Here is a 27659-nt window from a genome sequence, read left to right as displayed (position 1 = left end):
ATAAGTTCTAATTCTTGTGGAAATAAATTACTAACAAAAATGACATCACAAGCAAGCTCACTCAGAAGAGCAGCACTTAAAACAATTCCCATTCTCAGGGACACTAGTGACGTCTTACCTGGGAGCTGAAACGGGCTTCCGGGTGCGGAGCTTGCTGGGGAGCTGGGGTATGTGCTGCTAGCAGGGGAAGGGGGATAGGGGCTGTTAGGAGACAAGGGGAAAGGGGTGCTGTTGGGCTGTTGGAAAGAATCTGGAAACGTGGCGTTGTGTGGCATGTGCGGCTCATTGTGGCTCAGGTTCCTAAACTGAACCAGAAGGCTGTGCTGCGGATTGAATTCGTTGTGGCGAGGCACTAACACTGGAGGTAAGACTGAAAGAAAACAAAAACCAGTTACGGGGCTGGTGGAAAGAGCCAAGCAAGCTGGGATTATCATTTACTGCTGAGGGACTGTTTTATAGAATGTGAATTTGAATGTACATCAGAACCAAACCCCGAACCCTTTAGTGCTCAGCCTGTATGAAGCACTCTGGAAGCAGAAATTCAGAAAGGATGTCATCCCCATGTAAGCCATTTAAAAAGCAGCCATAATAAGAAGCATTTAATGCAACTAATGAGAAGTCAAAAAATGAGCATGCCCAGCCAGCAGGGAATCAAACAAATGTGGTGGAAATGGTACCACCTGATTGGACCAAGAGGATTTCACAAGAGGAGGAAACAGTTAGTCTAGGCACTGACCTAGCCAGAGGTCAGACTAGGGAGGAAAGCTGAGGTCAGTGTGGTACCTGAGAACTGAGCATTTCCAACTTGGAACATTCTCAGTTAGTCAGAGACTCATGTTTAACACTTAGAGAACTGGTAAGGTTTTCCTCCATCAAAGGATAATCCTCCAGAGTGAAAAGCCTTCCGTTAACTATCAGTTCTCTAAATATGATCATGAGGACACACATGGAAACCTCTCAGCATTTCAACGAGTAGTTCCCTTTATTCCACTTTCTCTAAAGACCCCGACTACATACAATGACTAGCAGCTGATTTTTTTCCCCTGTAGGAAACTAAATGTACCAATTCATCTGAAGTAAGGACACACATAAGAAACCAGAGCATCCTGCCGTCAGTGTTTTGTGCTGCTATTTTAATTTTACTGAATTAGTATATAAGTATGTAAATCACCAACAATTATTTTGCTCTATTGTGTATATAACTGCTGTTGCTGGAGAAAAATGAGGCAGCTGCCATTGGAGAGTAGAGCAGAAAATATTAAGGATTTAAGCCTAGCTATCAAGCAATCTGAAAAACTTAGTAAAATAACTAAAGAATTTGGTTCAGCCTAAGGTACAGTTAAAAATCCCTGTTTTCCCTCTCATTTGTATACTATCTATGCAAATGATTATAATTTTTTAATTTTCACATAAAGTATGTGGAGAATTAAGAGACAAGATTGGACTCTTAACATATTTAGTAAAAGACGACAACATGAGAGCAATTTCTTCTGGCTTCCTCAGGCACCAGGCACACACATGATGCAGACAAAACATCCACCCACATAAAAACGTATTTTTTTTAAATTGAGTTCAGTTGGTATCTAGTGTTTAATACATATACATATCTTATACATGCTCATACCTACATGCTATATATTCCTAAAAAATACATACAAAATCCATTGTGGAGCCAAGGATATTGTCCATTTTCCTCCTGAGCAGTGTTTTTATTCAAGTTAACTATTTCCTTAATTTCAAGTACAGACCACTAATATTTCCAGTATCCTAACACATTTTTCAGAGCCTGTCAATAGTACTTTTTCCAGATTTTATAAATCAAATGATTACAGACTTCCTGTGTTCCTCTGGATGTTCAGTTCTTTGCTCTAATTGGTCCTAGCTGCTGCTTAGGACCACTTCCCTGGCTGGGTCCCCCTTCCTTGACTTTGCCCTCTTGCTTCCTAAGAAAGAAATGGGAGATAACTATGCTCTCAGTCACTGCAGCAGTGTTTGCTTGAAAATGTTCTCTCCTCCTACTCTGCATATGCTGTTTCCAGAATGGATCCAGAATGGTCCTTGATTTAAAACTAAGCACTTACATACACACTGACTCAATCAATCTCCCTAACAACTCTGTAAGGTTGTTAATAATAGTATTATCTATGCCCATCAAAGAAGACACTAAATCACAGAGATTTGGTAAACTGCCTGAGGTTACAGGTATTAACTATATAGTAAAATCGTGACTCCAGAACCCACAACCTTAACCACCAGATAATACTTTCTAGTCAATAAAAAACTGGACCATTTGTGCTAGCCTTACTTTTCTATGCTCATTATACCTCCCATCTTTTTCTTTCTGCAACACTTTCTCATTCCCATATATATTCCCCGTGTGCTCTGTATAAGTAAGGCTTAGCTCCTTTGTCTACAGAGTTAGCACACTTCAGTGCCGTGCAAAGTCAGTGCTTTCTCTCTCTAACTCCACTACCAAACAACTCCAGAGTTAGAAAAGCATTTTTGTCCATGAGCACTCAAAACTGTGCACTCTTACCACAATCACCAACACCCTCCTTTATTAGCACTGGTACCGGGAAGTGAGGCACCTATTGTCCTGACTGCTTGGTCAAGAAAGAACACTAGTTACTCCTCATGAGCAAAGCTGCCCCTTCCTCTGAGATGTGTGGACTTGGGACCAAGCACATGAGGTTTCTACAGTTTTTTTTTTCAGTAGCTGAACTAGCAAGATAGTTCTCAAGTTATTTTAAAGTATTCTAACTGCCCCTGTCCCTCATACGAAATGATAATGTGGATCAAAGGAGACAATTCTACTGGCCGCTGGCCAGTACCCCCTCATTATGATAAGAAACAGACAAAATTCTTAGATGTATTGCTAGCAAATACCTAGCTTGAGAATTTTTCAGACAGTATTTCTCCATTAAATCTGCCTTGTTCTTTTCTTCAATTCCCTCACACTATGGCTCTCCTTGGGCTCCATAAGAAACTGAGACCCATCTCAAATATGAAGCAGCAACTTGTGATTGAATGTAACATACAAGTCTCCACATTCAACCACACCAGGTTGAATTCTTCTAGTATGAAGACACACTCTAGGTGTTCATGTGCTTGGACAATCCTCTCCCTTCAGCATATGACCTAGGACTTGCTTCTAATCAACAGAATTATGGCAAAGTAATGGGACACGTGTGGTCATACTCCCTAAGAATTCAATGCCCTCTTGTAGGAAAACACTCTTACTGGCTCTGAAGAAGACACAGTACCTTAACATGCATGCATGCTATCAGAAATAATCTGGAAGAGAGAGAAAATGTAATATTATGAGAGGGAATGACGGTGTAAGAACAAATATAAAGGTTATCTACTGATGAGCAAGGCCACGCAGTAAGCAAATGAAGGCAGTCTGTAGCTAACAGTCAGCAAGAGTCCAATGGCCTATACAGGAACTAAATCTTGTCAATATCATAATGAGCTTGACAGTAGCCCCTTATGCATCTGAACATCTGAGAAAAACGCAGCCTTGATCAACACCTTGATTAGAAACTCACAAAAGATTCTGTTAAGGGCAACTAGATGCCTGACTCCCAGAAACTATAAGGTAATAAATGTGTGTTGTGTTTAAACTATCACATGTGTGGCTATTTATTTGTAGCAACAGTTAACTAAAAAAATACAACTAGTATCTCAGCCGCTGTGGGAAATCTACCTTGCCAAGTTTATGGGCCAGAAACTTAATTCCCAACAGGCAGTGCTGGGAGGTAGGGCCTAACAAGAGGTGATGAGATAGTATCCCTGTGAAGGTGGACTCCTAGTTACATCAACAGGTTGCTTGGGCTGGGGTGTAGTTCCATGGTAGAGCCCTCGCTGAAAATGTCCAAGACTCTGGTTTTGATCTCAGGCACCCAAGGGAAAAATCAAACTAGGTTTCTTTCTCTATGCTCATGCTTCCCTCTGTCCACTCTGTCTTGCTCACCCATGTGCAGTTCTGTGGTGCAGTTAATTAGAAGACCTACACCAGATAGTCTCTTAGTCCCGGACTTCCTACCCCCCAGGACTTCTACTGTTAATCCTTAACAAAGGCTAATGTAACCTTTTAGCTAATAAACCTAGTTATGTACAAATTAAAGAGATACATGTTTTGTTTTTAACTCTTCTCAGTAGAGTGAACTTATCCAGTGTGTGGTATTCTGCTATAGCAGCAATCAAAGGACTAAGAAGACATCAGCTTATGTAATTCATTCACTACACAAAAACTGACCACTACCTACTAACAACTAGTAACGAGTGTTAGTTATCCTAGGCACTGAAGAATGAGGACGATCAAGAAAAGACCTCCTGACGCCTGAAAGTTGTCCTCTGATCTCCACATGTGTGTTGTGACACACTGACACACACACACACACACACACACACACACACACACACACACACACAGAGAGAGAGAGAGAGTAAACGTAATTTAATAGAAAAGAAAGACTCTTGTAGACAGAGAAAAATGTAAAGCCAGAAAAATGTGTGACAACACAGTTCCCAAACTAGAGGAAGCAGGATCTAATGTGAACATGGAACATGTGTTTACCATGACAGAAAGTATTATTAGGCATAGTTCCAACAGCCAATCAAGAGTTTAATGTTCAAAAAGCTAAATTTAAAACTTAGTATTCCTCCTAAGACAAAATTTTTAACAAAAGCTGATGTAATAAGCATAGTTATATGCAAACCAGTGAGAGACATGTTGGTGTTTTGTTTGTTTGTTCTTAATTCTTCTCAGTCAAGTAAAGCTTACCTGGACTTTCCACTCTCTTATAGTGGTATGGATTGATACAAACTTCCTTTTGCTTAGATCCAAAAGGAAATTCACACATATCCAATGGCTTTAGCTCATGATGACTCTGCAAATCTGGCCAGCGCCAAACACGACAATATATAACGTGGGGTAAGCCTTTTCTGTGAGAAACTTGTAGGCGTCCATCCAAGGACCTGGGGATAGTGACACACTTGCTTGGCTGTCCTGGGCTACTCAAGGCTTTCTCCAACTCCTCCATGGCGCCCTTCTTCTTCTTCAGCTTTTTCACTAAAGCATCCACTGCCTTTTCTGCCCATTTTTCTTCCTCATCACCTTGTTTCCAGCCCAACAAGCGCTTCACGGCTGGACTAGTGAAAGAAAACAAGCTGGCCATTGACGTCATTTGATACGAATCTTCTGAGACCTTCCTGTAATCAAAGTCAGTAGATATGAAAAGCGTGGATCAGAGAGGAAAAGTCACACGCAGGTCTCAAGCAGAAGGCCCAAGTGGAGAGGGAGTGGCATTCGACTGTACAGTTGCCATCTATGCTTCTTTCAGTCCTACAAGTCCTGAAAGAGAGGGGAAAGGAGCCCAATTCAATCTAAGAACATCAATCAACATAACTCCAAGTATGTTTGTTATCATAAATAAAAGTAAAAAAGCAGTCAAAGTAAAACAAAAAGCATCAAGCTGGAAAACAAAAATGTCTCTAAAATTCTGGTAGCCATTTACTCCCTTCTTCAGAACACAAAATAGTTGAGCAGCAAAGCAAAGGTTGTAAGAGCCATCTAAGATGGAAAAATTCTAAATAAGAGTTGCCATAAGAAGCACTTGAGAGGCAGGGGCACGTGGATCTGAGTTGGAGCCCATCCTGATCTACAGAGTGAGTTTCAGGTCATCCAGGGCTACACAGAGAAACTCTGTCTTGAAAAACCAAAAAAAGCTGTAGATGTATCCAACTGTCAAACTCTGCTAATACAAAAGTGTCAACTATCTTAAAATGAAGAATGCTAAAGAGATGTAGAAAATAAATGTTACTCAACTGCTCAAATGTCAGTTTGTACTTTATAATGACTATGGGCTTCTATAGTTAAGCACATGAGTTAAGGAAGATGCTCTATCCAGAAGCCCGTGGAAACACAGAGGACGCTCTGTGCCATGGGGTTCTAGTGCTAAGACTGGGTACAATTACCTGTAGATCGCTGTAGCACCAATCACAACCAGTAGCTAAAATAGCAGGACAATGTCTAGAAAAAGAATGTCAATTAAAAAAAAAAAAATGCTTCTTCATGTGCTGTTTAACAAAGAAAAGGAAGAAACACTACAAACTGGTTATTTGAGGTTTTACCTGAAACTAAAACCAAGTAAGAACCTAAAAGAAAAAGAAAACTATATAGACCAATATTCCTATACATTAGAAAAAAAAGTCTCAATAATTCTTGCAAATCTAATTCAGGAATACATTAAGAATACACATAGTATCACTACAGGATGCATGATTCAACAACATACTCAAATCATTAAGCGTTAAATGTAACACAGTATACAAACAGACTTCAGAACAAAAATCATACAATCATCTCAAGAGATGAAGAAAGGGCCACTGACAGTCCACATCCCTGCAGAGTCAACGCCTGAACACACTTCAACATAAGAAAGACTAGAGATGGCAGGCCTTTAGCCAACATCTATAAGTCTGGAGATTTTGAGAGCACTTCCTCTGAAGCTGGAAGCAAGACAAGAGGGCGTGCTCTCCACACTCCCATGAAACACGACGTTCAATGTCTTAGCTAGAGCAGTAAGACAAGAGGGAAGAAATGAAAAGGTGCAAACAAAACAGGTCAAACTGTCCCAATTCCAGACAACACAGTCCTATGCTAATGCTCCACCAGAACTAAACGTTCCACCAAAACATCCTTATAACTCTAAACATCAGGAAAGCAGCAGGATCCAAAATCAACTCACAAACAGTAGCTTTTCTTTGTATTAAAAGCAAATTTGCTGAGAAAGAAAACCATTCACAATAGCTTTAAGAAAATGAGGAATAAATCTACTAAGGAGGTGAAAGATCTCTAAAAAATACAACTATAAAGGCACTAAAGAAACTGAATACACGGCCATAGTCTCAGGATACTGCAAAAATGGCCCTATTGCCCAAAGAAATCTACAGCTACAACAAAATCCCCATAAAATTCTAATGACACTCTTCTACAGAAATATATTAAAAAAAAAAAAAATCCTGAAATTCACACTGAAGTGCCAAAAATTCCAAATAACCAAGCTACCCCAAGCAGAAAAAGCTATGCTGGAAGTACCACAACACTCAAATCTCAAATGATACTACAGAGCCAGAGGAACTAAATCTCTGATACTGGCAGGACACAGACATGTAGGCCAATGGGGTAGAATACAAGACCCAGAAATAAACCCACAGAGGTACAAGCAATGATATATGCGAAAATAGAAAGGTTCTTCATCAAATGGCATGGGAAATTTACATATTAACATGCAGAAGAATCAATTCAAAATGGATCAAAGATTTTTTAATAATTTATTTAAATTTACTTTATGTACATTGGTGTGAAGGTGTCAGATTCCCTGTAATTGGATTTACAGACAATTGTAAGCCTCCATGTGGTTGCTGGGAATTGAACCCAGGTCCTCTGCAAGAGCAACCAGTGCTCTTAACTGCTGAGCCATTTCTCCAAGCCCCTGTACCAAAGATCTTAATGCGAGACCTGAAATTCTAAAACTGCTAGAGGAAACCATAGATAAAACTCATCAAGATATAGATACAGGCGGGGACTCTTTTAAAATGATTCCAACAGCACAAGAAACATTCCCAAGAACTGACAAATGTGATAATGTGAAATTAAAAGGCCCTGCACAGCAAAGGCAACAATCAGCATAGTGAAGAGAGAGACTGCAGAACAGGAGATAAATTCTTCAGAAAGTACACAGCAGACTGAGGACTAATACCTAGAATAAAGAGCTACAAAAAGTGGGCTGCTGAAATGATAGACAATTTTCGAAAGAAATACAAATGGCAAATAAATGTTTGATCAAGTGTTCAACATTCTTACCCATCAGGGAAACACAAACTAAAATTACTTGGAGATTCTATCTTATTCAGACGGAATGGCTGTCATCAACAAACGCTGTTAAGGAAGAACTCTTGCTCACTGCAGATGGAAATGTGAACTGGTACAGCCAAATGGAAAGCACTATGGAGGTTCCTAAAGAATTAAACATTAAACTACCATTTGACCCAGCTATACCACAAGCTCTGTGCCCAAAGGGCTCTTAATATACCAAAGAGGTCGGAGGAAAGAATTAAACATTCATGATAATACAGACCAAATTATATACTGCCACTTTGGAAAATGTTTAACAGCATCCACTAATGCCAAACAATTATCTTCATGGTCCAACAATTCTATTTCCAGGTATAAGTCCAACATAAATAAATGTTGTGAACTAAAGAGACAAGCATATGTCTATAGCATGTAAAAGCACCAATTCATGGAAATGAATTCAAGTGATGTAATATATCACTCCAGACACAAAATATGACTGAACTTCAGATATAAAAATGAAGAAAAAGCCGGGCTGTGGTGGCACAAGTCTTTAATCCCAGCACTCGGGAGGCAGAGCCAGGCAGATCTCTGTGAGTTCGAGGCTAGCCTGGTCTACAGAGTGAGTTCCAGGACAAGCCCCAAAACTACATAGAGAAACCTTGTCTCAAAAAACAAAAACAAACAAAAAACAAAACAAAAAACAAAACAAAACAAAAAAAAGAAGAAAAACGCATATCATTGTATTTATATGACATTCAAAACTAGGCAAAACTAACACAGTGCTTTAGAGACTTCCACTGGTCCTTAGAGGGGTCCCAGAAGCTCTCTGTGGAACCTGAAATTGTATCTTAATCTGGGCGATGATATGAAGTTACAGACACCTGTGGTTCTATATGCTTCATCACATGACATACTCGATGTCCTACTTACTGTCAGTTAGGTTAGTCCAAGTTCACTCTTTGTGTGCTGACAAGGGACCTAAGTGTCTCCCAGATCAGAAATGAAAGATGTGATCATTCACAACACAGCAAGCAGCATAAACATCAACGTGACTGGAGGTTTCCTTTGCCTCTAAGATACTCACAAGAAATGCCAAAGGTTCCAATAGATGGTTTTGACTCTGTCGATGTATCTATGAATACTGAGCTTTCTGAGTCTACTACTTTTATGGTCATAAGCGAGCAAACACCATATTCTTTGCAATGGACTCAAGAATAATTTGACAATGAAAAGATTAATAGAAACTTCTGGGAGAAATATATACAGACACATGTCTCACACATACACACTCACTCACACAAATACACACACACACACACACACACACACACACACACACACACACACACACAAAGATGGCAGTAAGATGCAAGATACAGATATTTAGAATGTTTTGTTTTTTGTTTTTATAAAGTCTCACTATGTAGCCCAGACTAGCCCTGGAGTCTTGATTCTCCTGCATCTGCTCTGAGCACTGAGGTTACAGGCATGAGCCAACACATCTGACTCTTGATACATATGTTACACATATTTCTGAAAAACAACTTAATGCTAATGCTGTAAATACCATGTTAAAGGATGTTTTGCTAACTATTCGGTGAGGAAAATTAAATCTATTCATTCACTGTTTATCATAACAATTAATGCATGTTTATAATTTAATGTTTCCCCCAAAATTGAGCATTTTCTTTTCACAATAAAATCCAAGAAGTGGCCAGGCATAGTGGCATATCCCTTTAATTGCAGCACTCAGGAGGCACAGGCAGGCGGATCTCTCTGAGTTCAAAGCCAGTCTGGTCTATAAAGTGAGTTCCAGAACAGCCAGGGCTCTGTTACAGAGAAACTATGTCTCAAAAGACCAGAAACAAAAAAAATCCAAGAAGTGGGGGACTGGAGAGATGGTTCAGTGGTTAAGAGCACTAACTACTTTTCCAGAGGATCTGGGTTCAATTCCCAGCACCCACATGGCAGCTCACAGTTAACTGTAACTCTAGTTCCAGGGGACCCAACACCCTCACACAGATCTACGCAAACTAACAATACACATAAAATAAAAATAAATTTTTAAAATGCTCTACTGAAGGAATATTTCTTAATTCTTTTTTAAAAAAGATTTACTTATTTATTATGTATACAGTGTTCTGTTTGTATGTATGTCTGCACACCAGAAGAGGGCACCAGATCTCATTATAGATGGTTGTGAGCCACCATGTGGTTGCTGGGAATTGAACTCAGGACCTCTGGAAGAACAGTCAGTGCTCTTAACCTCTGAGCCATCTCTCCAGCCCCTTAGTTCTTAAAAAAAGAAAAAAATCCAAGAAGTGCTTTTTCTTTAAATAAGCACTTTCCTGACCAGTCAGAGTGGTCAAACAAAGTGGCAGAGCTTCTCTCCATGGCTGTCAATCTGTTAGAAGGCATAAAATATGGCACTGTTGGCAACTAGCAGGATCTTGGTACTCATAAAGGTTAAGTTTTTGCACTTTTTAAAAAGAACACAGCTATTTTAAGAATCTCAGTATTTTCTTTTTTAAGAATGTAATTGCTGGGGCTGGAGAGATGGCTCAGTTAAAAGCACTTGCAGAGGACCCCAATTTAGTTCACAGCATATCTAGAAACTGTAACTTGATGGACACAATAATTCAGGCTTGGTCTTTGCCACCAGCAAGCCTGACCATAATCACCTGCCCTTGTGGAAGAGGCATATTGTCAGAGCTACCAGCGCCGATAGACTTGGAGCTCTGAGTGGGAATTTCTGTGGCAGCCGACTACGAGAAGCAACATTCTCACCTAACAGCATCACCACAGAGCACAATGCACCCTGTGCACAATTATTTTCAGACCTTTGCCAGGGTCTAATGCTAATGCGGTACACCACTGACTTCATTCCTACATCAGTCTAAGAGGACAGAGTTTTAGGATTATCTTTTGGAGTGGAATATAGGTATAAAGAAAGTTAAATGAATAATTTGAAAAAGTTCTATGCCAGGAGTAACTTTGAAACATAATGCTAAATGAAAGAAGCCAGTCGACAAAAGCCTAGACAACAAATATGTCTGAAACCATGATTACATTGCTGGCCATCAGACCAACTTCACGTTCTGCCTCTTCTCCCCTGCCAGCAATGTGAGAAACCGGGTTGAAAGTTCCATTCCTGAGAACTGTGATTGAACATGCCTCACTCCAGGGAATTATCTAGCCTCAGGTACATCTGAAAAGGGTTGTTATAAGTAATAAAGGCTATCTTTCACCTGTATCTGAGATTGTTTCATCAATTATCACACAATGTTTTTTCATACTTAGAAGTTTTGTTTGCAGTATGTCCTTCCATCAAGACTATATACGGGTAACTTAGCCACTGTTCTATTGTTGTGAAAAGATGCCATGACCAAGGAAACTATTGTAAAAGAAGCATTTACTGGGGTTTGATTATGGTTCCAAAAGTTCAGTCCATTATCATCATGGAGGGAGGATGGTGTCATGCAGACACTGTGCTGGAGCAGTAGTGAGAACTCGATCTATAGGTAGAGAAAGAGTCTCTCTGGCCCTTGCATGGGTTTTTGAAAACTCAAAGCCCATTCCTAGTGACACACTTCCTCCAACGAGGCCACACCTCCTAATACTTTTAAATAGTGCACTCCCTGGTGATTAAGCATTCAAATCTATGAGCCTATGGAGGCCATTCTTATTCAAACCACCAAATTCCATCCCCGGCCCCCATAGGCTCAAACTGTGTCATAATGCAAAACTGCTTCAGTCCAACTTCAGAAGTCTCCAGTCTATCAGTCTCAACACTGTTTTTAAAGTCCAAAGTCTCTTCTGAGACTCATGGTAATCCCTTAACTGTAACCCCCATAAAATCAAAATCAAAAGTAGACCACATACTTCTAACATACAATGGCACAAAATATACATGACCATTCCAAAACATAGGGAAGGGAGCACAGTGAGGAAATACTGGACCAAAGCAAGACCAAACACCAGCTAGGCATTCTCCAAACTCTGTGTCTTCATGTCTAATGTCAACACTCTTAAAACTTCAGCTCCTGGGGCTCGAGAGATGGCTCAGTGGTTAAGAGCATTGACTGCTCTTCTAGAGGTCCTGAGTTCAAGTCCCAGCAACCACATGGTGGCTTACCTGTAATGAGATCTGGTGCCCTCTTCTGGCCTGCAGGTATACATGCAGACAGAACACTAAATGAATGAATGAATGAATGAATGAATGAATGAATGAATGAATGAATGAATGAATGAATAAATAAATGAGTAAGTAAGTAAATAAATAAATAAGTAAGTAAATGAACAAACAAATAAATAGATCTTAAAAAAAAAAAACAAACCTCCAACTCCTGTATCATGAATCTTTTTTTTTTTTTTAAAGATTTATTTATTTAGTATACAGAAGAGGGCACCAGATCTCATTATAGATGGTTGTGAGCCACCATGTGGTTGCTGGGAATTGAACTCAGGACCTCTGGAAGAACAGTCAGTGCTCTTAACCTCTGAGCCATCTCTCCAGCCCAACACGAATCTTAAAAGTTCTTATTAATAAAAACAAACCCAGAGCCAGGTATTGGGGTGAATGCTGAAAGATCAGAGAGACAGAACGGGCCACAGTTTCTTCACCTTGCCAATTCTTCAGCTGATCCTGTTTCCTTAGACTGGAAGCCTCTGAGTCCTCATTGAAACGAATCTCAGCTGAACTGCTGCTCAAAAGCCTAAGAGCTTAACCAGGCTCTAGTTCCTCGTCCTCACGCCTTAAACACCTTTCTGCTTTCTGCCATAACTTCCTGGGATTAAAGGTGTGTGTCACCATGCTTGTCTGTTTCCAGTGTGGCCTTGAACTCACAGAGATCCAGAGGGATTTCTGCCTCTGGAAGGCTAGGATTAAAGGTGTGTGTGCCACCATTTTCTGGCCTCTATGTCTGTCTAGTGGCTGTTCTGTTCTCTGACCCCAGATAAATTTATTAGGGTGCACAATATATTGGGAAACACAATATTACCACATTTCCCCTTTTTTGTCTAAAATTAAAAAAGCTTATAACTAATACAAGAAAAACTATATCCAATAATTACATACAATATATAGTCAAGAATTACATTGACAATGACTAGTCTATTAACATTCGACAGATTCAGACAAAAACTCCATTATATATATATTAACAATGTCCAGTCCAGTCACACTTGATAAACTCTGATAAAAAATTTTCATTATTTATCCTATGTAAAACAAGTAATTCCTTTTTAAAAGTAGGTTCAATAATCTCCTTTTTTATCTTATCATATCCATATTCTCTCCTTTTTCTTTTCATAATAGAGTCAATAATCTACCTTTTGTCATTTTTATATCTTCCCCTTTTTCTTTTTGGAGTAGATTCAATGATCTACCCATTTATCCTATTATTTATCTTTTATCTCAGAGTAGATTCAATGATCTACCTCATATCTATATTCTTTTCCTTTTTTTTTTTTAAACAAACTCTGAATCTAATCTCCTTGTTCAGCTTTTTTCCTGACCATTAAGAATTAACAACTTGTAACCAACCATCATAAACAATAATATCCATAACTCATTAAACAACCAAAAACCTCCCATCCCACCTCTTGGGAATGTGGGTGTCATTTTCTTAAAATTACTTCCTGCTTTCTTTTCTGGGGTCAAGGACATCTTTAGGGGATCCTGAAAAGAAAATTTTTGGGTTAACTGTCAAGCTGTCAAGTCCTGGGAGATTTAGCTGTATCATTTGTCTAGTCTCTGCATAATGTGAAAGTGCAGGGCTGTCTCAAGTCCTTGCTAGACTTGTGGGGAACACAATATCACCACAAACTCCTTTCAGCTTTGCTGACTGCAGCACATTTCTCTCTTGGGCTGGTTCCACTCCCTGTTAGCAGCTCTCCTTCGCAGGTACCCCATGACTCTGGCATCTCCAACATCTTGGGGTCTTCAACACAACCCAGGTTTTACCTTTACAGCTTCACACAATGGCCTCTCTGGGCCTCTATGCAGGGACACCCCTGACACATGTCTGGCTTCAGCTGCTTTCCTTAGCCATGGAGGGAGATTCTATAACCCTTTCCTTGTATCCTTGACTCTAAAGCCAGAGCCACATGGCTGAAGCTGCCAAGTTCTGCTACTGCTAGGGCTGGAACATGGCTCCTAGTTTAAATACATTTTTGTCAGCTTTCTGTTTCAGTGTTTCCTTCACTGATGAAGCTGTTCTTTAATTCCTTTTCACAAGTTGGAAGCTTAGCTGGTGGATCTTGCCCTGAGGTCACCATACCTTGATTCCATTTAGCATCAGGTTTTTCTTTAAATGTTTGATCTCCATGAGCACTGGACTTAGCTCCATTATACTTTCTGGTGTTCTTTTTCTTCTCAAACCGTATGTTTTGTACTTCTGTGTCCAGCTTCCTCCTTTTCATTATAGATCTGCTTAAGAGTGATTACTAATAATTAAAGGACATGTCAATACTAGGCTGTCTTGAAATCTCTTCTGCTAAAGCCATTGATCTAAAACTCTTCAATTTAGCCTCAGGCATTTTATTAGGACAGAGGCAAAAAACAGCTATATTCTTTGCCAAAATATCACAAGAATGGTCTCTAGGCAACTTAACTAATACTCTTTCTCTTTGAAACCCCTTGAGCTGGACCGTCATGATCTATATTGCTCTCAGCACCAATGTTTTCCATACTCCTATTAGTATGGCCCATTAAACCCCACTTAAAGTCTTCAGCTGCTGTCACAATCCACAGTCCCAAGGTCCACATTCCACCAGCAGCATGATCAGGACTGTCACAGCAATACCCCACTCCTGGTACCAACTCTGTCTCAGTGACTGTTCCGTTGCTGTGAAGAGATAACTATGACCAAGGCAACTACTGTAAGAGAAAGCATTTAATTGGAGCTGGCTTACGGTTTCAGAGGTTTAGTTCATTATCATCATGGTAGGCAGCATGGCAGCATGCAGGCAGACATGGTGCTGGAGCAATAGCTGAGAGCTAGATCTTCCTGATCCATAAGAAGAGAGAGAATCTCTGGGCTTGGCACAGGTTTTTGAAACCTCAAAGCCTACCGTCAGTGACACACTTCCTCCAGAGCCACACTGTCTAATCATAATCCTTTCAAATAATGCCACTCCCTGGTGATTAAGCATTGAAATATATGAGCTTATGTGGACCAAAGAATTCACACCACCACAAGCAGTCTCAGAAGTACTTCAGTATAATCCCAGCAAACACAACAGGCAGTGACTGAGCAGACAGAAACGTGCTATTCCAACTATAAAACCATGACCTGCAATAGGCATTGTTTAACTTACCTCTGCCTTAAGTCGGCTGTGTTATGAAGTTTTATTCTTATGACTTCTGCCATTTCTTTCTTTCTTTCTTTCTTTCTTTCTTTTTTTTTTTTTTTCATTTTTCAAGATAGAGTTTCTCTGTGTAGCTCTGGCTGTCCTGGAACTCAATCTGTAGACCAGGCTGGTTCTGAACTCAGAGATCTGCCTGCCTCTGCCTCCTAAGGGCTAGGACTAAATTAAAGGCATGTTCTGACATTTCTTAGAAAAAAGAACACCGAGCTGGAGAACAAAACCAGGATAGTAAGATATAGAAACTTCTGACTGTTAAATTCCCTGAAATTCCTCTAGAATGCTCCTGCTCCTGACTGAACAAAATTCAGAATATCATTCACAGAGAAATGCACTGGAACCTCAGTCACAAGTGAAAGCCTTCTAAAACTAAAAGCCACCACAGGGCTAGGGTCTAGCACAGTGGTGGAGCATGAAGCCCTGGGTTTGATCTCTGGCACAGAAAAAAAAAAGGGCAGAAAGAAATTATATATTAATGTATTACAAAACAATTCATTACATTACAGACACATTACAAAAGTTCCCACATGCATCTCTTTGCATTCAAACACCTCTTTTCCAGCAGTCTCCAAGTTATCTTGCTTAAGAAATTCCCCTCTCAGACCTAAAGTATCCCATATCTCTCTCACAGCACTTCCATACCTGTATTTACACTGATCTATCCAATCTGTCCCAGAGAACATATATTCCAGTGGAAAAATAGTATCTGTTTTCATTTAGGACTACACATCCAATAATATATGTGCACCTGCACGCACATACCTGCATGCACATGTATACACATACACACTGCAAGACAAGTGTGCATGTGCACACATGTACATTTTTTCCAAAAAGGAAAGTAAGAAATATATGTCTAGACTGGAGATATAGCTAAGCATTTGTACAAGGCACTGGGCTCAATCACTGACTAAGCACCACAATAAGTAAGTCAATAATTTAATTAATGTGTGTTTCTGAGAGGAAGGGGGAAAAACCTAACTTTTTAAAACCTAAGTACAGATATGCCTCAGCCATATTAAAATCCTCACTAGGAATACTTATATTATCAGAAGACATTCCGACTGAAAAATAATTCCCTCACTAATTTAATTAGGGATACATAAATTTCTAAACTAAAATTAAGAAACTTCAAAGAGAAGAGACTGGGAAATATTTCTGTAAATACTGCATCCTAAATCAACAGGAAAATAGAAATCATGTGCTTCAGAAGATATCAGGGATCACTTTAAGCCTTTACTGAATGTCTTATCTACGAGCCACTCAACATTTAAGGAATTACCAGGACTATGAGCAAGGTTATACTGTTTGTTCATTATATAAAGCTGAAGGAGAAAATGAAGGTGCCCTTTTCTATGTCATTTGCAAAGGTATTATGAAAGTAAACAGTGCAGGTGGTCCAGAATCTCCTTTCAGAATAATTTAGCATAAAAGACACCAGTTTATATGTAAACTATGTAAGTTTTATCGGTAATTATGAGATACATGTGAGGTATCAAGAAACAAAGAGGGACCAAGAAAGAGCATCTAACCTAGGCACACAGCACTCTCTAGTGTGCCCTTACTACAGAGGAAAGGCTACACCTCAATCCAGTGTGCCCTTAGTACAGATGAGGGGCTACTCCTCAGGACAGTAAAGCTCCAGAAATAATATCCCTGACCCCAATTCTTGAAAAGTGTATTTCTTCCTAAACTAACTATCTTTTGTTCTCTGGTTTTACAAATGCACTTTTTTGCCTGTTGCACTCTGCTCAAGCACCAACCACTAAATTCCATCTCTTATCTCAGATTTCAGCTTTGGCTGTCATCCCAAGGAAGATAATTAAAAATGAAATTAATATTTAAAAATAAATTAAATCATTCACTTCATAATTACTATTTACTAGCTACATAGTTTATTCAAACTAAAGAATAAAACACTAATTAATTCAATATTTATTAAGGTATTATTAGGTGCTGGGAACATAAAAGTGAAGGGGGTATGGAGGCACAACCTTTAATTCCAGCACTCAGGAGGCAGAGGCAGGCACATCTCTGAGTTCATGGCCAACCTGGTCTAGAGAGTGAGTTCCAGGACAGTCAGGGATACAGAGAGAACTCTCAGGGGACAGGGAGGAAGATTTAAAAAAAGAAAAAACACCCTTGTCTTCTTGTGACTTACATTCTAGTGGTAGGAAGCACACAAAATATAGTTAGTAACATGTCTGCTAGGCAACACGTGGCAGAATATAGTGCTAGGCTTATATTCCCAGCAGGTCTGCCCACAAATTCAAACTTGGCCAAATCTACATAGTGAGTTCCAGGCCAGCCAGGGTTACATAACAAAACAAGACCCTGTATCAAAAATCCAAAACTGCTATGAAGGGGGAAAAAATCAGATTGTGGGGGAGGCGAGACAGAGATGGATTAATAGGAAGTGTGAAGAGAGATACTGTTTCCAATAAGATGACTGGGCTGAGCCTCACTGAGAAGGACCAAATGAACCAAAATTGTAAGGAAACGAGGGAAAAACATTATAAAGCAATGCAAAGATCCTAAGGGGGAGGGGTGCACTCAAGGAATGCAGTGTTACCTGGGAATAAAGTAAACTGGAAAAAAAGGTACAGATTGGGGTCAAAGAGGGAAGAAAGGCAGCCCAGCCATGGTGGCAATAAGAGATTCAGTTTCTACTGTGGGTCAAATACGGACTGATTTAGAGAGCTGAAGAGGCACAACAGCTGATTTATATTGCTGAGAATTATTCTGGTGCCAGGCATAGTGGCCCACACCTTTTATCCCAGCACTCAGGAGGCAGAAGCAGGTGGACCTCTTTGCATCCAAGGCCAGCCTGGTCTGCATAACAAATTCCAGGCCAGCTAGAGTTCTGTCTACACAGTGAGACCCTGTCTCAAAAAACCAAACAACACAACAGACTCTGGCTAGTGTGCTGAGAGCTGAAGTAATCTAAGTGAGAGGAACTGGCAACCACCACCAGGGTGACAGTACTGGTGTGGTGAGAAGCAGACAGAGATACAAGAGAATCCCTGATGGAGAGATATGAGCTGTGTGAGAACAGGAGTCAATAATGATTCCAAGGTGTCAGCCTGAGCAACTGGAAGAATGAGGTTTGTCATCAACTGACTTGGGAAAGGCTGATAAGCAGCCCAAACAAAGATCAGGACTTTAATGGTACACATATTAAATGTATGAATAAAATGTTGCTTAGCTTCAAGACTTCAATATCATATGAAGTCATATTGACATAAATTAGTAACTCAAGGGTTCGGCTCTTTCCTCATCTTGACCAACACAGAAACCACTCTCCGACAACCTCCCTAGTCAGATACACAGAGTTTATGCTCAGACTTCTAAATTACTGGAAATAGCAGCTCCTTCACGCTTTGCTCCAACATCTCTTACTACTTCAACCCAAGATAAAAGGCAAGCAAAACAATTTAAATTCCCCCAAAGCCTGCAGGCAAAGCAAACTCCTAAAATCATCATGGAACAGCAAACCACTGTTCCATAATGAACCACAACTCCCCATCACAAATATACACATATAAGACAAGTTTCATAAGCATAAAGCCAGTGAGCCACACCCCAAGAACAACTTTTAACAGCTGGGTTCTCATTTTCATAAGTGATTTGATGCTTGCTGATATGGGAGTGTGGCTGAATGCCTTTTCCATAACCCTTGCATTTACAGACTTTCTTGATTCATCTTTGAAGAGAAAATCAGCATGTCTCTCAGCCCTCTTCTTAATCAACCTTACTGGTTTTTTTTAATGCCATTTGAGTTTCAACTTCAGCTGAAGGTTTCACATAGACTTGAGTTCAGATGTTACATAAGGTATACATCAAGTAGAATTGCTTCTGGTTTTCTTGATAGGTAACTGTGCTGCCAGACTAGCCTTCAACGGTCTCAGAGAACATGTATTACCAAGGATTGGGAATGGGTTGGGAATGAAAGCATGTGTTACTATACCTTGCTAATACAGCTAAAAGCTGTATACAGTGTCTCACATGTAGTTAATGCTTCCAATGCAGAGCAAAGCCTGACTTCTACTTCAAGGTTTTCTAAGCAACTCATTTTCACAGACTCCTTTAACTGTAGTTTACAGATGTGAAATGATGGTTCATTCCGTGACAAAACTTTCCTGTATTCTATACATTCAGAGTTACTCACCTCCATGTATATTCAGATGTCAAATGAGGTTTAACAAAGCTTTCCTACATTCCTTAAATTCCACATGTATGAATTCTCTTATGAAAAACAGCATCACAATACCATTTTTTCCCAAAATTCTTTGTAGGCATCTTGGGGCAGGAGAGATGGCTCAAAGGTTATAAAGAAGCATATTGTTCTTGCCGAAGATCCTAACACCCACATCAGATGGTTCACAAACACCTGTAATTATTCCAGCTCCAGAAGATATGCCGGCTTCTTCTGTCTCCTTAACAGGCACCTATATTCATGCACACAGACACACACACAAGAGAGAAAGATAGAGAGATAGAGATAGAGAAAGAGAGAGAGAGAGAAAATGAATAAATGTTAAAAAAGAAAAATGACCAGATGTGGTTGCCCACACCTTTAATCCCAGCACTCAGAGTGATCTCTGTGAGCTTGAGGCCAGGCTTGGTCTACACAATGAGCTCTATGCAGCCAGGGCCACATAGTGAGATCCTGTCTCAAAAACAAAACAAAACCTTCCTCATTTCTAATAGGAATCCCAGGTTAGGTAGCAAGTTTGGGAACCAAGAAGATCAATCCTGTTAACTAGAAGCAAGCCACCTGCAAATACACACTCAAGTTCATTTTCTAGGCTAGTCAGGATGAAGCTTTAAAAATCTTTCACCCTCTGGTTCTAACATAAATAGTAGCTACCAAGGATCAAAGGACAAACATCCACTACCACCGCCTAGGTAATAAAGCCAGGTATACGATTACTTCAGAACTTGTAGGCTGCAGCTATGATTGCTGGCAGAAAAGTCAAAACAGAAAGCAAGAACCCACAGCTCCTCTATAGTTTCAGAAATCCAAGTCTTTACATGAATATCTAAAAGGAAAGGTCATTCAAATCGTTTTCCTAGAGAAAGGCTGAAAAGAAAAAAAAATCACCATTTCCCAACTATGACTCCCAATTTAAAAAACATCAAAATGAGCTGGAGAGATGGCTCAGCAGTTGCTGCTCTTGCAGAGGACCCAGGTTCAATCCCCAGCACCCACATAGCAGCTCACAACCAATACACATAAAAATTAAATTTAAAAAGGACATCCAAAGTTCTGTAAAGTTCTCAAAGGTGGGTGATGAGCATGGGGTCCTGACACCTTTCAAAGCATTATCTTGCTCATTCTCTTTGTGCCCCCAGATGTCACTCGTTTGAATCGCCCACATCCAGACTTCTGTTTCCCAGTTTTCAATCACTCTTTAAGTTTCAGCTGCTTCTCTGAGTCCTTTAATTACGCAGAGCCTGATGATCTAGATCCTGCAAGATTCCTTGCTTTGCCACCAGAAGTAGACTGTGCTTGTACAGGCTTGCAGGCACAAGGCCAGAAACAGCGCTGGCCAGTCTATGTCAGTGCTTTCCTTTCAATTAAACGAAATCACTGCTGCTCTTCACGATCTCTGAAGCACAGGAAGCTAGCTGATGTCTATCATGTCCATTCCAATGTCTGCTATGCTATCCTCCAGCACCTCATGTGCACCTTAGAGTACAAGTATCCCACTTACTAGAAAAGAAGAAAACAAAAGCAAAACAAAACAAACAATTCTGGCTAGCTTTTCTGTTCTGACTATCATTTAATCTGCACTGAACTCTCAAGAGTGGAAATAGTCAAATGAATTAACTAGACTCTCACCTAAGAGAAGAGGAAGATGCAAATATGGGGAGATAACAGCCAGCTTTGAATTTCTGCACTGCCCCTTTTTCCCAGGAGCACAAACCAGGATAACTAGACCTCAAGTTATGCAGCCTACCACCTAGGAGAAAAGGCAGCCCCCGACGGCCTCCCCGTACTTTAGGAAGAACCAACCCACTGTGAACGCACATATACTCAGAGAACAAAGTTAACTTTCCAGTGTTCTGAGAAGGTGCAAAGGACACTTGATGTTTGCGGCTGTTACTGTTTTCATTCCGTTCAGTGTAACAAAGCAGCATTTACAAAGTCAGAAGGAAAAGCTCCAGTTAAAAAGCTCACAAGAGACTAAAATATTTCCATAAAATGCCAAACTAAAAAACACAGATACAGGCAAAAACTGTGGTCACAAAGGATTCAGAACAAAACCGATTTACAAAACGCACAGTAAGAATAATAACTAGAAGTAAAATTATAGGATCATGTAAGAGAACTGTCCTAATAAGAAAATTGAACCAAAACCTCCAACCTGGGTGGGGAAAAAAGTGTGTGTTTGTGTATGTGTGGGGGCATACTCACACATCTATCAAAGCTACACAAAGAGCCTGGAACTAGCTAATTAATTATGAAAAGTATTACTGTTCTGTAAGTACATCTTCCCAAGTAATGAAACAATAAAGACTTAAAATGTGACCTATGAGATTTGAAATTAGCCAGTGCTGCACACCTTTAATCCCAGCACTTAGGAGGTAGAAGCAGATGGATCTCTATGAGTTTGAGACTAGCCTGGTCTACATAGTGAGTTCTTAGACAAAATTACATAGTGAGACTCAGCCAGAGCTACATAGTGAGATCCTGACTCAAAAAAAAAAAAAAAAAAAAAAAATTCAATAAAATAAAATTCTAACAATCTAGTTTTTAAAAATTCTTCTGAAAGACTTCTACATGTTCCATTTAGTAAACATATATACCACATTCAAGTTTTGATTGGAGATAAAAGATGTATGGTAGTGGCAATAAGCTAGATAGATGATCCAGCCCTGAAAATTCCAATTGCTAATATTCTACTAAGTTCAGAAGGGGAAAAACAAGGTGTAAAAGGCACAGATCAACTACAGAGGCTTGAGGGGAAAGCCCTGTATCATTTTTTCTGGTTGAAAAGAACCTTGAATCTGTGCAGCACAGTTTTCTTGGATCCTACTTTTCTCAGTTTTCCTCCAGAATGACACCTAGTGAAGATAAGAATCATTCCTCAGGCTACTACTGTCCATTACAAGAAGGTAATCTTCTCCAATATCTGACCTCTTAAATGCATGGTGGCAAACCACAGAACCTAAGGTACCTACACCACCTGGAGAAATACCATCTTCTTAATACAAAGCTCTAACAGGTGAGAACATAGAACAGAAATAAATGCAATGTGGAGATGAATAAACCAGGGAAACGAAATCTCTAAAATTAGCCTTGATGTGGGTCTCACTGTCCAACCAATATATACATCTGGTAATAATAAATGCTGATAAGTTATAAACAATAACAAAAAAAAGCTTTCTTGATTCACACTACACAAGTCATTGTAAATTAACTTATACAACAAAGTTCGCACATGAAAGTGATTTTTATATTAAATTTTGATATAAGTTACTAAGAAGTGAGAAACACCATAATTTTCTGCCTTATCTTCAAAACACTAAAATGGAATTTGTTCAACTGAGCTGCCAATCTGTTTTCAGCAGGGAAAACATGCTGCCTCTGTTTAACACAATGGACGAGAGCTCCTCACTGCAATTCATTCTGTTTGGGTCCATCATGAAAACAGGAAACAGGCTGCCCAGGTATAATTACAGCTGTAGACTAATGTGCCTTCAGTTCAGCCAGGAATTAAAGCCCAAGAAGAGAGTAAGCAGAATTTACTTCCTTGCTACTGAAGGCAACTTTTAATAACACTCTCACATGTTACATAACCAAGAGCACACAACAATCTGATTCAAACCTCATTAGCAACATTCTGCCGCTGTCTCACACTGCAATTAATGGCTGACTTTGCCAGAGAGGAAAGAAAGGCCATACACCCATCTACCCATTTCTGTGGTGCCCACCTCAGTGAACCAGGTTAAGCACAGATCTGTACAGAACATACAAAAACATTTTACTTTCCCCTGAGTCCATTGCTTTCTTCTTTCTTTCTACCATATCATATCCCACAGATGCATGGAAAACTTAATCTGAGTGTTTGGTGCCGAAGGGTGTGCAAGGTTCAGTCAGCTAAACAGCAAGCCAACCAACCAAAATAAACAACCAGGTGGAATGTCAAAGGCCTGTGAGCCCAGCATTTGGAAGGTAGGGTCATTCTGGACTACACAGCAAGTTTGAGGCCAACCTGGGCTGCCTGCCTTGGGAACAAGGGAGTGAAGTCAGTTGAGAAGATTCATCTATGATCTAAATAAAGTTACAAAATGAGGAATGGCATTTCCAAAGACACAGTAAATCCTGAGTGGTAACGGTGGTGATCTGAAAAGACTGACTGAGGGAGCAGCGGAGGGAAGGAGAGATGCCACCGGAATCATGTGTAAGCCATCACAAACAAAATGTCTTTTCAAAACACAAGGCTTCACTATGTTCTGGCTGGCCTAGAACTCACACTGATCTACCAGCCTCTGCCTCCCAAGTACTAGGATGGGTTAAAGGTGTGAGCCTAAAAAATTAATTAATTAATTAATTAAATTTCTGAGCATAATATACAAACTTTATAAAGGTTGTATTTTGATAAACCGTTTCTTCTGAGTTGTGTTGGATTTTTATCATTTCAGGGTTCGTTTTAGAGGGGGAAAAATGTTACCAAATGGGTAAAAGAAAGATGTAATTTGTTACCACTGACCCACTAACTCTCTCTTTATAAAATCTGAAACATAATCTCATGACAGGGCAGTTGAGTGTGAAAGTGTCCTATCTTGCTCCAAACAACAGGCACTATGGGTTGGCATTTAGCAGAAAATTAAACTACTCTGAGTGTTACTAAACCTACTAGGTTTTCAACTGCAAGATAAAATTAAAAGCTAACTGGCTAATGGTAACTCTCATACACTAAGGAAATCCAAGCACTCTTTGTTTAAAAAAAGAAAACCAGCCAGACTGATGATGGCTTGCCACTGTAATCCCAGCACTTGGAAGGCTGAGGCAGGAGGATTGGCCAGAGTTCAAGATAAGCACTGAAAGACCCTGTCAGAAGGAAAAGAAAATCACGCATACCCTTTCCTCTTAGCTCCGGTAAAGCCAACCACCCAAGTCCACTGATCCCAGTCTCTGTTGCTAGGTAGGAACACACTTGATAGCGCTAGGCAACAGGCATGATGTGACAAACTCCACCAGACTTCAAAACTTTTTCCACAGAAAGATAAACAAGATATACTTAGCACCACACCCATTTAAACGCCAAAGCAGCCAGGAATACGCCCCCCACCTCCAGCTGCTCAGGAAACATTGTCTTTACAATCAAGATAAAGATCTGGCTTAGAGTGTTCGGCCATTCCAGGCTTCCAGGTTGGCCTGGGTTCCATTCGCCGGTGCCATCAAAACCGGAGTCCGGACACACACTTCGGATAGCTGGCACGCCTCCAAATACCTCGACTATCCTCGCCAGCTCCTTCTGCAACCAGAATGTCCCAGCTACTGAGCATGCTCCGACCTAAGCCGGGCGCCAGCGGGGAGTTTTCAAAGCTCGGGCTCCCAACGCGGGTACAGCAACAGCCTCAGAAAAGCGAAAAGGAGATAGGGCGGGGGTTGGGGAGGATGCACTTGGGGAACCACCGGGACCGGACGAAAGACAAAAGCTGCTTCAGTTCCTCACACAAACTTGAGCGGGGCGCGAGAAGCTCTGCAACGTCCCCACGCGTGCCGGGCGAGCGGCGGGGGGCGGCGGCGGCGGCGGCGGGCGGCAGCCGGCTGCAGGGGCGGGTCGCCGCGGGCCGGAGTGTAATTCCCCCCGATAAGCCCGGATCCTTATCTCGGGCACACAAAGCGGCGGCGGGCCGTGGGCTCGGCCTAGGCCGTCTGCACTGCTCAGCCGGCCGGGACGTCGGGGGCGCCGCGAGGTGTCAGGGGCCTCGTCGGGACCGTGGAGGGAGCGGGGCCTCCTCGGCACCCAGGCCTCCCCCGCCGCGCGGCGCCCCGTCCCGTCAGGTCCCGCGCGGGGACCCGCTAGGCCTCCGCCCGACCGCGGGCCGCTTCCGCCGCGCGCGTCCCTCCGCCCGGTCGGTCCCGAGCGCCAGCCCCGGGGCCCCTCACTCACCTCCCCGCCGTCCGGGCGCGCTCTCCTCACGCCGTCGCCGCGCTGTGCACGCGCCGCAACTTTATTAGCAGCTCGGCCGCGGGACAAGCGCACGGCGCCCGCTCGCCCGGGACCCGGATGACGAGGGGGGGGGGGGGGGGGTGCGGCGGAGGGCCGCTGCGGCCCGCGCATGCGCGTCGGGGGTGGCCGTGGCCTGGCTTCCCCTGTCCAAGGCAGGCCTGAGCGTGGCACTGGGCTCCAGGCACCGCACTAACGAAACTAACCCGCCTTACAACAGAACAATTATCCTCGTTATGGACAACTGGGACCTCTCTAACCTATATAAAGCGTTAAAATGTATCTTCAGCTACAACTTCGCCTCTTTCGTTGACTTGTAATATGAATCCTAAATGCCATGCAGCTTACTAGCTGCAGCCATAATATCGCGCCCAAAGGAAAAGGCCTCTGCAGATGGAGACAGTGCTAACCCGGAGCTCAGGAAAACTGCCCTTTTCTCAGGACGTAGTCCCAGCTGTTTAAGGGACATTGGCCCACATCTGAAAGCAGGGTGTATCTTGGGCGCTCAAGCTTTAGCAAGTAGAGGTGTGGAGGAGCACAGACTGTTCCCCTCCTAATTCCCCAAAGGGTCAGCATTCCCGGAAATATGGTATCTGTACTAGGGTACCCCCAATTTGTACAGCGAGGGAAAGCGTTTAAATAATTCTGTTTATTTTTTAAAGTGTTCAAAATTGATTGTAACGTTTTCTTGTTAAATAAATTGGAACTATTTTTAACCTTTTCCAATTAATCCCATCCTCCAATAACATTAAGGTTCAAAATTCTGTATACCCTAAATCTGACCATTTTTCATCACCTTCACTGCCCCCTCTCTGGCCTGAGCCGGAGTCACCTCACTTGACACACAAACGAGGCAGCAGATTCTGTGCTGTTCCAAGCTCCAACGGCGTGTTTCCATGCGGAAGAGAAGTAATAAATGCTGTTATGATGCCGCATCGAAACAGCCATCTCAAATGCGATAGAAGGTAATTGGGTCCGAGCTGGGGAACCAGAGAGCATCTACCGACTCCTACACTAAGGAGGGTAGCTGCTGTTGACTCTAGCCAGCGGTCAGCAGGAAGAGGTATGGGACTAAAGGACCACTATGTCCACATCTTCTGGCTTTGCAAAGAAGGTTGGAAATTGGTCTTTTTATACAACGAGGAAATCGCACATTTATCCAATCAGCCTCCTTGTCCCTTTCCTGGGCTCCCCTCCCCCTTTTCTTTGACGTTGAGAAGATTCACCCTGGTACAAGCCAAACAAAACAAGCCCATGTTCCCAATTTAGCCTGCTGGCCGTCAGTTTGCAATCTTGGGTCTCCAACGTGAACTTCTTTACTACATCATAAACTTTGTGAATGAGGACTCCATGTGCATTGACTCTCTGTCATGCTTACAGATTCTTTGTTGTTAATTTTAACGTTTCCAGCCCTTGGAAGGCATGGATTCTGGAGCCTGGCATGGATTTACTACTGTCTGACGTACCTACAACCATACCAAGAGAATGCCTTTTTTCAGAATTGATGTTTGCAGAGGACAACACTCCTCACTTCAAACTACTAGTAAAAATTCTTCCACAAACATGTGCATATTTGTGAGGACAATTTGTGAGGCCTGGAGTCCTTTCCCAAATCACTTGTATGACCCTAAAACCAACAGTTTCACCTCCTCAGCTGTGTATCTGCATAGTGATCAAATCAACTAGACTCCAGGCTCCCAGCTGGCTGTGTGCACTCAGGCTAGGCCTTCTGTTGCAAGAGATAGTAAATAACACAGAAAGGAGGAATGGAGATGTTAGCAGCCAGTAGAACTCTTCCAGAGAACAGAGAAATAACCTAAACTTCACAGGGTGTAGAAATCAGAGGGCCCACTAGCCACCCAAGTAATCAAGATGCCGGGCTTGCCAGAGGCAAAAGGAAGTCTTGCTTTGGGTAATCAACTGGATCTAAGAACAAATGTAGGGAAAGGTGATCTGAATAGATAGATATGTGCAGTGGGACATCAAGATTTGTAAAAAACTGTTTTTGGGGTTCAGACAGTCACCTGATCAAGAAGATCACCTGACAGTGGTTTGTCTTTACTGGGAGAGAACTCTATTTTGAAATCATTAAGGCCTGCAGTTGCCAACCAGGAATGACTGTCCCCTTACGAAACACTTGACAGTTTGAAGACTGTCTCTGTTGTCCCAGGCAGAACGGCCATGGGGACCCAGCAGGTAGAGGCCAGAGATGAGATAAGCACCCTAAATGTCTAGCATGC

The 27659-nt window shown here is 41.4% G+C and overlaps 1 protein-coding gene across 3 annotated transcripts in view; it reads right to left on the bottom strand.

The window, feature by feature from the left end:
• Window positions 1-25473, bottom strand: part of Smad5 (SMAD family member 5) — a 40248-nt gene extending 14775 nt beyond the window's left edge. Inside the window, exons 1-4 of one of the 3 annotated variants that reach the window (XM_036188269.1) lie at window positions 25363-25473; window positions 19401-19680; window positions 4787-5356; window positions 119-370 (exon numbers count right to left, since the gene is read on the bottom strand). In XM_036188269.1, the coding sequence (XP_036044162.1) occupies window positions 119-370; window positions 4787-5189 (655 nt within the window). In that variant the 5' untranslated portion in view covers window positions 5190-5356; window positions 19401-19680; window positions 25363-25473. Of the gene's footprint in view, window positions 1-118; window positions 371-4786; window positions 5357-19400; window positions 19681-24534; window positions 24890-25362 lie in introns of those variants that run through there. The other 2 variants (XM_036188271.1, XM_036188270.1) reach the window with 2 other exon arrangements.
• Between the last annotated feature and the right edge of the window lie 2186 nt (window positions 25474-27659).

Source organism: Onychomys torridus, chromosome 5, assembly GCF_903995425.1.
Source record: "Onychomys torridus chromosome 5, mOncTor1.1, whole genome shotgun sequence".
Taxonomy (NCBI): domain Eukaryota; kingdom Metazoa; phylum Chordata; class Mammalia; order Rodentia; family Cricetidae; genus Onychomys; species Onychomys torridus.
This window is presented reverse-complemented; position numbering and strand designations above follow the sequence as displayed.